Source organism: Lampris incognitus, chromosome 3 (genome assembly GCF_029633865.1).
Source record: "Lampris incognitus isolate fLamInc1 chromosome 3, fLamInc1.hap2, whole genome shotgun sequence".
Lineage (NCBI taxonomy): Eukaryota > Metazoa > Chordata > Actinopteri > Lampriformes > Lampridae > Lampris > Lampris incognitus.
In genome coordinates, this window is record NC_079213.1 from 10,911,802 (window position 1) to 10,924,777 (window position 12,976).

Here is a 12,976-nt window from a genome sequence, read left to right on the forward strand (position 1 = left end):
TAGCCTGGTGCAGTAAGCTAAAAATAAGGCTGCCTATAGGCTGACACTTCTCAACAGCTCTACTGGGAGACTACCGGGGACCACTAACTGCGAGACAGACAGAGCAGATGGACGAGAGAGAGAGAGAGAAGAGAGAGAGAGAGAGAGAGAGAGAGAGAGAGAGAGAGAGAGAGAGAGAGAAGAGAGAGAGAGAGTGAGAGAGAAGAGAGAGAGAGAGATGAGAAGAGAGAGAGAGAGAGAGAGAGAGAGAGAGAGAGAGAGAGAGAGAGAGAGAGAGAGACGAGAGAGAGAGAGAGAGAGAGAGATAGAGAGGAGAGAGAGAGAGAGAGAGAGAGAGACAGGAACAAAGATGCACAGAACTTAGTATGAGGAAACAGGGAGTGATGTGACGACAAAAGGAGAAAAGACTGAACACAAAAGCGGGAGAGGTACAAAGCAAAATGGGGGGCTGCAGAGGAGGTGAGGAGAGAAGTGGCCCTATATAGCCAGGCCATAGCAGGGTCTACTCCAGCTATAGCCAGCAGATCTTAATCTCTGGCAGAGTAATGAAGCACATTCTAAATCTTTCCACCACACCTCCATATAATTGTATTCATAGGACTTGTGTAAAGACAGGCTTTGATTTAGCGCCTAGTGTTTGGGTGTGTGTACAGTATATTTGTCTGTGTATTCAGGCATGCACACAAAAAGGAAGCCTAGTGGAAATGTACGAATACGTGAGACCAACAGTGTGTATGTACACACATACATATATATACTATATAATGTGTGCATATGCATCCATATCTCCTGAGGAAAATGAGGCAGGGAGTGTGATAGGCTGTGACTTATGGTGTCGGGGCCGAGAGGGCCACTGGAATAAATCAACAAATGAAATAAAGTGACAACGAGAGGGTTCTGTGACCCGTTTCATGTTCGATGTCGAGCCAACTCCTTTCCCTACCACGAACACCCCAAAATACACACCGCAGACCTTTCTTTGGGTTTCTCAGTCTATAGGGGTAGCAGTTCTTCATGTCCACAAAAACAAGTGTACAAACATTCAGCTTCATTTGAAAGGGAGATTAAGGTCACATTCAATTCTATTCCCATACCATAAGAGCAGTATTTTTCAAGGTTATGGCCAAGTTGGCAAATTGTAACGGGTGTTGTTTTTGTGTGTGTTTATAAGAAAGAGGGAGAAAGAGACAGAGCTGGATAATGTGATTGTGTATTCGAAAGCCAGAGAGCGCATTACTGTCAGTGTGTGTGTGTCCCTTACCGTGCTTCTGCAGCTAGCAGCTCATCGTAGTGGGAAGACCGCTGGTCGTCATCTTGCCTGTATCTGATGACTGTGGCCAGGCCTTTACTGACCAGAGCCTCCGCAATGTTACTAGAGAGAGAGCGAGAGAGAGAGAGTGAGAGGGAACGCGAGAGAGAAAGAGAAAACGAGAGAGGGAGAGCGAGAAAGAGCAAGAGAGAGAAAGAGAGTGAGCAAGAGATGGATAAATAGAGAAAAAGAGGTGTGGAGAAATGGAGGGAGAAAGGAGATGCAATGAGATATACTTACTCTTTCAAAAAAAAAAATTCCTGTCCTGAACCTGGAAGAGAGAGAAAGACTCGAGGCTGAGCCCCCGAGTATTGGGGAGATGGCGAGAAAGAGACAAATGAAAGGAAAAGAGGAGAAAAGGGCCTTTACAAATACCCAAGGTTGCTTCACCAAAGGACCAAGGTCGCTGCAATGTGTACACGACACACTTAGCTAACCAGTTCTTCACAGGGATGCTGACTGAGGGAAAAGAGGGAAGAGGTATTTGGCCTGTTTTACTCGCAGCAGCCAACCCTTGGGTATCCATGCACCTCTTAAATGACCGCAGGGGTAGGCAAGGAGAAGGAGAGAGAGAGAGACAGAAGAGAGAGAGAGAGGGGGTAGGCAAGGAGAAGGAGAGAGAGAGAGACAGAAGAGAGAGAGAGAGAGAGAGAGCTGGCAAGACAGAAATTACAATAGTAGAGGAGAAGCGACAAACGAAAGGAAGGAGTGTCAAGATGACACACAGGCCTGACTGCACCTCTTCGAACGACGTGTCGTCCCTTGGGCTTACACCAAGTGGGTTTTTAAAACCAGTTGGCACTTTGGAACCCCAATGTACTGCTGGTTCTGAATTCTGCTGGCTAGTTAATTATATTCACCCGTTGTGTCCGGTATTCCGGCCGTCTAATCGGGGAGGTTTTAGACCCGACACGACAGGTGACCTTAATTAACAAACTGGCAGGACAGAAAACCAGCAGTAAGTACTGTTGTTATCTGAGGACCTGAGTGAGAACCAGTGCTCTACACCACGTCCTCTCTCTCTCAATTCTTACTTCACCATAATGAGCAAAGAACACAGCAGTAAAGAAGAAGAAATGCAGCCTGAGACTGCAGACACTGTCGACCGTCCAACTCTTACAGGTGCAGAAAATCGAGACAACTTTGTTCAGCCCTGTTGTTCTCAGTGAAATGCATTAATCAGCATCCCTTCTTCTCCCCAATTGTACTTGGCCAATTACCCCACTCTTCTGAGCCGTCCCGGTTGCTGCTCCGTCCCCTCGGTCAAGCCGAGGGAGGGCTGCAGACTATCACATGCCTCCTCCGATACATGTGGAGTCGCCAGCCACTTCTTTTCACCTGACAGTGAGGAGTTTCGCCAGGGGGGTGTAGTCAGTGTTGCCAGATTGGGCTACTTTTTATTTGATTGGGCGGGTAAAAATAGCTCTGATAAATGTAATTATTTACATACACCGGACGGACAGAGAAACCTTCTACTAAACAGCAGTATATTTTTGTGCAGATTCAGGGCTCTGACTGGGCTATTCAAATCTGGTAACACTGGGCATAGTGCGTGGGAGGATCACACTATTCTCCCACAGCCCCCAGCCCCCCCGAACAGGCGCCCCGACCGACCAGAGGAGGCACTAGTGCAGCGACCAGGACACAAACCCACATCCGGCTTCTCACCCGCAGACATGGCCAATTGTGTCTGTAGGGACGCCTGACCAAGCCGGAGGTAATGCGGGGATTCGAAACAGCAATCCCCGTGTTGGTTGGCAACGGAATAGACTGCTATGCTACCACCCACATTTTAATTGGGGAATAGTGGCGAGGTAGGAGAAAAAAAACCAGAGGGCCGGAGAGCACAGCAGAGACATTCAAGTCACACCACCTCCTCATCCCCGCATTTAAATGTTGTTTAATCTTTTGTCTTTTTGATATTGCCTCAATTGAGACAAATTGAGCATTTTAAAATGCTGCCGGCAATTTGCCTATGATGATGTCCACATCTTCAAAGATGCAGCAGTACTACACATAAATGTGAGTCTGGCGGTGAAATCTGTTTAGCTTGGCCTATTAAACATGATCATTAGGGGTCTAAACTGTCTCATGTGATTAATTGGCTACATTTTAAACAGGATGTTTTGATGATTACTCGCATCGCAAATAGGTTTCAGCATTTTTGCCTGAATCCACATTTAAACCCATGCCGACTCCGTTACATCCACTCGTTGATAATCGGCAAGTGAGACTTCGCCGCAACCGCCTGTGAGGGCGCATACCGACACACGACCCAGAGGTTTTGACGTCTCAAAAGGGAAATGAGCCGGCGCAAACAGGACCCGTATTTCTCCCCCGTCTCGCTCCAGGCCACTTCCCCTTTACCACTTTCTTCCAATCATATCTGACCCGGCCCTGTTTTAGAAACCTTTTACTTCTCCCACGGTGCACATTTCTTGTGCGAACAGGGTCTGTCTTGCCAAAGGGAGGGAGAAAAACTTGGCAACCTCCACCTACTTCCAACCCCCTGCCCCGGCACCCAAGGGGGGCCCTGCCAACGGGAACCCGCAGTTGATAGGATCGTTTGGTGCTGGATGGTAATTGGCTTGCCCTGAGGCCAGGTCCCGCCCTCTGTCCATCGTGTCTGAAACTAACAAGTGATGTGAAAAAGAGGCGAGGAAGCGGCAGACGGTAAACGAGAGAGAAAAAGAAGAGAGGGTTTTAAAGTTGTTTGCACATTTTTTGTTTTTTTTAAACAGCATGGAAAGTTTTTGATGACGTTTGAACCTTTAAAGTTTTACAAATGCATAATTTAAAGTTTTGAATAAAATAAAGTTTTAATGAATGCATTTCTTTAGTACTGTATAACACAGTGGCCCGAATAGAAGAAAAAAAAACCCGTTTGTTTGAAGCTGGAAAATAATTGATTTTACAAAGCTGCACCTGTTCACTACTTTCAAATTACAAAACATTTTGAGGTTACTTTGTGATCTTGGACGAGATTTGAGTCTAAGCGGCAACAAACGATTTTACGAGCCATCTAACACACAATGGCTGAACGCCAGCTCCAAGTACTAAGACATGGCTTTTGAAAAAGAGCTGCTGCAAGACAAATTCCTTTGTATATTGGGTGAAATTATGTCACACCAAGACGGCACCATGTGTGTGTGTGTGCGTGCATGTGTTTGTGTGTGCATACGTGTATAAATACACATGCCATTTTTATCACGCTAACTTGTTATCTGACAAGCTTGTCCAACATTGATGTAATAATATTCATTGGAAAAAAATAGAAAGGATGAACAAACTTCCGGAGGGGGTGAATAAACGGACAACGTATCGCGGTAAAATGTACGACATACTGGGCGTGCGGGTAGCGTGGCGGTTTATTCTGTTGCAGACCAACACGGGGATCACCAGTTCGAATCCCAGTGTTACCTCCGGCTTGGCCGGCCGTCCCTGCAGACACAATTGGCCGTGTCGGCTGGTGGGAAGCCAGATGTGTGTATGTGTCCTGGTCGCTGCACTAGCGCCTCCTCTGGTCGGTCAGGGGGAAGGGGGGACTGCTACATCCCCCTGGCGAAATGCCTCACTGTCAGTTGAAAAGAAGCGGCTGACGACTCCAAGTGTATCGGAGGAGGCGAGTGGGGTAATTGGCCAAGTACAATTGGGGAAGGAAAACAGGTTAAAAAAAAAAAATAGAAAAGATGAACAAACTTCTAGGGAGAGTGAACAAACGAACAACATATTGTGTTAAAATGTACGACATACTGATGCCAGATACTTACATGCCACCGATTGTGACCGTAGCACAGGTGCGTTCTGAGAAGGCGGGGGTGCCCTCTCCTGCGCCTGTGGCTGCTCTGATGTAGTCCACTGTTACGTTGACCTGGAGGAGCACACGGGGGGAAAAGTAAAGGTCAAAATCATTCGCACCCAGTGAACAGAGACTGGCGCCGGGTACTCGGGTATATTTGAGCAAGCTGACAGCTGGAAGTTTTACTTTTCAAGTCGGTCGGCATCAATGGTTGTTTGTACATGTGCGTGTGTGTTGCTGGGTGTGTGTGTGTTGCTGGGTGTCCTAGTTCTCAAGGTCATCCCCAGTCAAGATGAATCACATCACGCGGCACTCGATCTGCCTAGAAGAATATTAACCAGTGCTATGTGAAATAACGCGCACGCACGCACACACGCACGCGCACACACACGCACACGCACACACACACCCACGGAACAGTGATGGTGTTCCTGTCCCTATAACGTGTGCTCCCAACACGTCCCTTTAAAAAGGTAGCAAGAAGCGGTATTTAGAGCACCACAAGCCTACACAATTCCACAGATACACAAACGAAACAGAACGGCCAGACAGGGTTTTGTGAGGGGAGGGAGAGTGATATGACTGACATCCAGTAACCCCCGCTCATGTTTAGAAGAACATGGACACTGACATGCTATCGGCTACCTCAGTTAGGCGGTACTATATCGTCGCTCAATCTCAAACCCAATTCACTGGAGCTTTTTGTATTTGTCAGGGAGAGAAAAACATTCTTATACACACAAAAATGAAAATATTTTACATACATAAAAATTAAAATATTTTCGTGAATTTCTAGAACAGTGTTAAAATGGGTGCAAATCAAGAGCAGATAAAAGAGGTAATGAGAATAAAAATATATATTTTTCCATTTCACTGGATCTCTACGGGCGGCACGAGGGCGCAGCGGTTAGCGCGGTCGCCTTACAGCAAGAAGGTTCTGGGCTCGAACCCCGGGGTTGTCCGACCTTGGGGGTCATCCCGGGTCATCCTGTGTGTGGAGTTTGCATGTTCTCTCCGTGTCTGCGTGGGTTTTCTCCAGGAGTATTATAGTTGTTAAATTGTTAAACCTGGTGTCAGTCGTTTCCTAACAGACATACTAACATATGTAACGCATTAATATCGCAGTTGGGTATTTATCTTGACAGAATATAGAGTTTAAAAACCAGCCGTCATTTTGACTGCCCATGGTCGTTTTAGGTAGATCTTATCATAACTTATTCTTTTGTGCAATTGATCTAAATCTCGTTTTGATGCAAATATATGCAATTTTAGGAGCATTCAGGGAATGGCAGGTCTGTATCTTTTTATCCCCCCACAAAGTCATTAAACTTTGAAAATCCAAAATGGTCAAAATGACTGCCTTGGTCGTTCTAGTGTTAAAGACACAATCCCGCACATCCCATCCTGAAGATGTGATTTTTGTCTCTTAACACCTTGTGTATTCACCCACGTGTATGGGATTGTGGGACTCCTCCTATGTGGGGCCCGACGCGGGCCGACAGGTTCACAGTCAGCAGCAGGGAGGCCGCAATGACAGCCTACACCAGTTAGCTGATAAAGAAACACGAGTCGGCAGGCAGGCATGATGGGAAATGCACTCTGAAATCTGCCTCCCGACACGAGGGAAACAGGGGCCGAGGCAGCAGAGAGACCATCACGAGGATTAGAGGGGCTGGCCGGAATCAGACGGGGTATCCTTCACAACACAACGGAGACAGGAGAGAGTCGATGCCCGGGGTGGTAAACGGACCCATAATTAATCTGAGGGTACGACAGGAAATGAAGAGTCCTGTCCAAGGACAGTTGGATGGGTGGACGGCTGGATGGATGGCGGTGTGAGGCTTCATTGGATGATCTGGATTTGTTCCCAGAAGAGAAGGGGGGAAATGGGAAGCCATCCGATTTAGTTTTGAGAGAACACTTATTTTTTATTTCCCCTAACATGGATCGAGTGCCACTTTGCTGTGTGTTGTATGTGTCACACACTGGCCTTGAGTGGATCATGGTTTTGGAAATCCATAATGGAGATCAGCATAATCCTATAGTAATTTTTACATTCACCATCACCTATCTCATCAGAATCACAATCAGGTTTATTGGCCATGTAGGGTTACACTATTTGGAATTTGACTCCAGTTTTGTGGCTCTCGCAGTGTATTTTCTTTTCTCCCTTTTTCTCCCCAATTGTATTCGGCCAATTGCCCCACTCTTCCAAGCCGTCCCGGTTGCTGTCCCCACCCCCTCTGTCGATCTGGGGAGGGCTGCAGACTACCACATGCCTCCTCCGATACATGTGGCGTCACCAGTCGCTTCTTTTCACCCCGAACTGGCACCCAGACCGACCAGAGGAGGCGCTTGTGCAGCAACGAGGACGCATAGCTACACCCGGCTTCCCACCCGCAGACACAGTCAATTGTGTCTGTGGGGATGCCCGACCAAGCCAGAGGTAACACGGGGATTCGAAGCAGTGATCCCTGTGTTGGTAGGCAACAGAATAGACCATTCTATGTGACAACACTACAACACAACAATCTTCAGATATATACACAAGGATTGACTATGTACAGGTGAAATAAGAGGTGATAAGGTGCAGTGGTGCAGAGAATATATCAGAGATGCTGAAATAGATGTTAGCAGGTTACCAATATACATGCCTTATTTAGATGAACATGACAGAGCATACCAGTATACGTACAATGTACACATCTTTAAATATAAACAGGTATATAAGTAGAGAACCTTAAATCCTGACCCCAAAACGAGGCTATGCCCCAAAATATGCTTTACCCTGAAAAAAAGTGTGTGTAACTGTAGTTACATATCAAAATTGAGATGCCCATGGAAAATGTAGCAGGGATTGAGCAACGGATGAGGTGCAGAGACTCAGGAGTGGTGCAGCTGGTGAGCCAAAGCACATCTGTGCCTTATTAACCTCTGTTTGTAACATTTGTGTTTCGATAAACAGGGAGAGAGAGAATGCCGGGGCTGGAAATAAGACTGCAGACAAATGCACCAAAGACCGATAAGGCTGCAGTCAGTCAGGACTGTTGTTCGCAGCCCCTGGAGAGAACGCCTGATGGACTGTATACTTGCCCTAAAGGATAACATGTCGAACAGAGTGCCGGGTTTGTTGTGTTAAATAAAATATTCAGGGTTCACCAGAACGCTCCTCGCCAGGAGTCCTTCCCGAATTCGCCCAAGACTTAATGCAGGCTAGCGTGTGCATTTCCCAAGGTTTTTCTTTTGTTCATTTCGTTCTGACTAACCACATCATTGCACAAGTGTTGCGCTGCTGATTCAGCCCATTTAAATTTGAAGTCAATCCAGGCCCCGAGATGGGAGTCGACATCATTTCAGAGTCACATTTAACACCGGCCGTATTCTGTCCATAACAGCCTCGCGCACTATAATCAATATTGAGTTTAAGGTACCGAGTGTGATTTATTTTTTGCATAAATTCAATTTTGTGAGTTAACTCAAGCCAATAACTCATTCACGATATCGGACTAATCTGCGGTGCCCCACAGCGTGCCCTCATTTCCCCGCAGACCACACAAAACATGATTTCACATCCACGCGCTCTTATCAACAACCTAACAACTTCCATGTGACGCCAAGAAACAAAACTTTATAGGACTTATTTTGCATCACGGTTCCTTTTGTCGGTAACGAATGTGTTGAGTTGCCATGCACATCCAGACGTGCATAAATAAGCCAAAAGAAGGATATGGGAGGGGAGAGAAGAAGAAAAAACAAACAAAAGCAAACAAACAAACAAAGTCGGGGGAAAAGCCAAGATAAGCAGAAACAAGAGGATGAGATAAAGAAATCAAACAAGTAGAAGAACAAAAAAGGAGATGAAAGAAGAGACTGAGGCAGGAGGAGAAATGTGTGTGCATGTGTGCACGCGTGTGCATGGGGTGTATGAAACGGCAAAGCAAAAACATATTGTGGCGTTGCAGAACACCGACGCTCCCCCCATTAAGAGAGGTGATGATAGATTAAAAGCTCTGACAAAGCGATGTTAGATTAGAGGAGCTCCAAACCCATTCTCCACGGGCCATCTGACTGATCTCCTGATAAGGCAGAGCCAAGTGGAGAGGGCCGATAGATTGATGGAGCAGGAGGGGGGGCTGATACGGAGGAGGATAGCCAGGAGGAGCGAGAGACAAAATGTTTTTGTTCAAGCTGAGGAAATGTGAGGCGCTGCAGAATGGACGGGAGCTGGCACTCGCAGGTGTGCAAGTCGGGGGGGGATGTTGCGTATTCCAAAAAAATAAATACTTAGTGCAGTAATCTGTGCACTGACATACACGCACACTTAGAAACATAAGTGTTTCTATGTTAGCGTTACCGTGAGACACACATCCATAGGTGTTTACTCAGCTTTACTGTAAATGGTATGTATTGCAGCATTACCACTAGTATACAGTGGGCCGCCCGCAACCACAAGAAGTTTCTATCTCGCACAAAAAGGAAGAAATGTGGGTTGTTCTTCAACGCTAGTTGATCACCATTTGAAAGAAGTCTTCAGTAGGTTTGTTTTTTTTGGGGGGGGGGGGGTTCCCCTTTTTTTCCCCAATTGTATCCAGCCAATAACCCCATTCTTCCAAGCCACGAGCCACCCCCTCTGTCGATCTGGGAAGGGCTGCAGACTACCACATGCCTCCTCCAATACATGTGGAGTCGCCAGCCACTTCTTTTCACCTGACAGTGAGGAGTTTCGCCAGGCGGACGTAGCGCATGGGAGAATCACGCTATTCGCCCCAGTCCCCCCCCCCCGAACAGGCGCCCCGACTTACCAGAGGAAGCGCTAGTGCAGCGACCAGGACACATACCCACATCCGGCTCCCCACCCGCAGACATGGCCAATTGTGTCTGTCGGGACTCCTGACCGAGCCAAAGATAACACTGGGATTCAATCCGGCGATCCCCGTGTTGGTAGGCAACGGAATATGCTACCAATTACAAATTTTACACATTGACAGCAAAAAGTTTGAAGTACAGCATTTTGAAAATAAACACCTTATTTGGGGCTATAAATACTTAAAGGTGCATGAGGAGATTTCACTGACTATTAATTCATCTCAATTTAATTCTGATGCCTCTTAATGACATACTTAATCAATTCAGACCATCGCGAGAAGATTAGATATCGCTATATAATGATTCCCTGTGTTGTATCGCTATATAATGATTCCTTGTCTCCAGGTTGATTTCCCTGCAAAATTCAAATGCACAGGCTACCATAAGATGAATGTAGTTTTTTCCTGGCAAGAGCCGATGTTTATGTGAAATGAAGTCGTTCTTCCGAGAAACACCACCACTTTTGTCCACAAGGGTGCGCAAAAGCAACAATTCTAAAACGCCACACAGCAGCTTGAATCTGGGAGACACTGCTGTGTGTGAACGGCGTGAGTGACCCTACATTGCCCAAACATAACATACCACAATTTAGAAAAAAAAGAAAAAGAATAAAAAGCCTAAGTGCTGAAACTCAAGTCAACTCTAACTTGAATCTTTCAACTTGGCACGGCAGGAGCAGAGGACGGAGGAGAGGAGATGCAGAGCAAGAGGGTCCAGCGAGATGGCAGAAAATGAGAGAGAGAGAGACGGGGGGAGAGAGAATCTTAAATTGCTCCAGTGTCGTTAGCAGGCTGTAACAGCAGCTGGCTATCGTTAAGTGAAGCAAGCCGTTGCAGGGAGGGAGAAACCTGGAGCTGGAGCAGAACAGAACAGTGTGGAGCAGGGAGGAGGAGGCCGGGGTGTTTTGGGGGGGAGCCCCATCTGGAGTTTGATCCATGGGACCCAGTGACACTTGGTCTGTGTGTGTGCGTGTTGAAGCAGTTGCAACATGTGCAGACTCAAGTTTTCCCCTAAACCCAAGTGTCGCTCTCTCACTCACTCTCTCTCACACACACAGGAGGGGTCAAATGCCACGCCATACACACTGCATTCTCCCTGTGCATGGGCGGGCGCGCACACACAAACACACAAACACACACACACACACACACACACAACTGTCTTGCTCACAGTGCTATAGGCAGGCAGCTGCGTAACAGGAGCCACTTTGAGCACACGGGATAATCCAAATGTGTTCCTCCCTGATAAGTGGCTTAATGTGTAAACGTTTGCATTGGACTTTTTTTTCTGCTGAGGCTGAGACCCCAGCAAGCAAGAAGCACTTCTCACAAAGTTCGCCAAATCGAGCTTTTTGTCGGGATTATTTCACCAAGAAAGCACTGTCATTTCAATGGGGGTGAGAATATATATATGTGTGAGATAGAGAGAGAGTGTGTGTGTGTTCAAGAGAACTCATAAAGCTTTCACCCCTCAATGAGCTCCACAGTGAAACAAAAGGAAAAATAAAGAGTAGTTCAATAGTCTGAGATGGATTCCAGGAAGCCAGCTCCTAGAATTCTGTGTGTGTGTATGTGTGTGTGTGTGTGTGTGTGTGTGTGGGGGGGGGTTCCCCATCTATGCAGAACATTTTTCATCGCCACCTATAACTCAGAACTTGTGGCATACCAGTCCTCCCCTTCCACTTTTTAAAGCCATCAGTAACCAACTTCGCTTAGTAAAAAAAAAAAAAGGAAAAAATCAGCATATATTAAAAAAAATGTGGACATTAGCTATGCTTCATAAAAGATCAAAAGCGACAAACTCTCCACTTAAGAGATGAGAAATGGGAGGGCTGGAGGAACGTTAATGTAGTGCTCATTCAGTGGTCATAACATGAAGCTCTGTCGAAGGAGCTCGGCATGCCGAGACTGCACGTTATTGCCTAGTCACGTCATAGGAGGTTTAATCAGGGGAGTACCCCAGCTGACCACCTACCCAACAGTGTGGTGTAGGGTGCTCTCACAGTGAGACTATGTTTAAAGGAAGCGCCGTTGTGTGCAGGATTGTGGTTCCTGCTTGGTGTCCTGTCATCTGACCCCTATGATTTGATGATTAGCTTTATTGAGGTCCCAGTAGAGTTTCGTGGTACACGGGTTTGAATAAGACCGTGACCCTACAGTCCATTACCCTGTATGCAACTCCCAGCTATCAACCCCAACCCCTCTTCCCCCCATTTCTTCCATCTCTCCTCTTCTTAACTAAGACACTCGCTCTCCTCGGCGGGGGAGGACCCAGGCGAGACTGAGGGCGCCTGCCGTCTAAACCCCACGAGTCAATTCTTGATTATCCGCTAAGGTGAGAGGCTTCCACTTGGCTTTATGTGTGAATACACATTTGCGTGGGTGTGTATGTGTGAATGTGCGTATGTGTGAGTGCATAGGTGTATGTGTAGGTGTGCGTGGGTGTGCATGTGCGGCTGAGTATGTGTGTGAGTGCATGGGGAGTCTTCCATTAGTGCTTGCTGCCCCAAATCCGCTTCCGTACCGCTTACAATTCCCAAATAGGGTGGTACGGTTCCGACACACACGTTTTAAACCAGGTGCGACATTCACACATCTACACACTTAAGACAGCACGATGTCACCGCGTCTAAGGTGTGAGGATTAACATTAACGCCTCTCAGGTTAAGCATCAAGCGTTAAAAAAAAACATCACCGCTGGCTGGCGGCCTGTAATCATTCCATCCTATCTGCGTCTTTCTTGTTGCCAAGGCAGCCAAAGGGGGGCAGCTTGTACCTTCAAATACATAAACAGAGAGGGGTATTTACTGAAGCGGCGCAATCACCGATGACAAAAACAAACCGTCTGAAAGAGTTTTATTCTTAGCATGTCATGGTCGGGGTAGATTATATAGTAAGCGAACAATCAGTTCTCGCAGTCGGATGTTCTCACAGTCCCATTAAATGGGCAGGAGTAAAGACCTGAGCGACTTTGACAAGGGCCAAACTGTTATGGCCAGACGA

The 12,976-nt window shown here is 46.8% G+C and overlaps 1 protein-coding gene across 1 annotated transcript in view; it reads right to left on the reverse strand.

Moving 5' to 3' along the window:
* The window catches only part of snd1 (staphylococcal nuclease and tudor domain containing 1), a 293,087-nt gene that overhangs the window by 221,659 nt on the left and 58,452 nt on the right, over positions 1 to 12,976 (reverse strand). Inside the window, exons 12-13 of the mRNA XM_056276098.1 lie at positions 5,080 to 5,180; positions 1,262 to 1,372 (exon numbers count right to left, since the gene is read on the reverse strand). Coding sequence (XP_056132073.1) covers positions 1,262 to 1,372; positions 5,080 to 5,180 — 212 coding nt within the window. The remainder of the gene's footprint in view (positions 1 to 1,261; positions 1,373 to 5,079; positions 5,181 to 12,976) is intronic.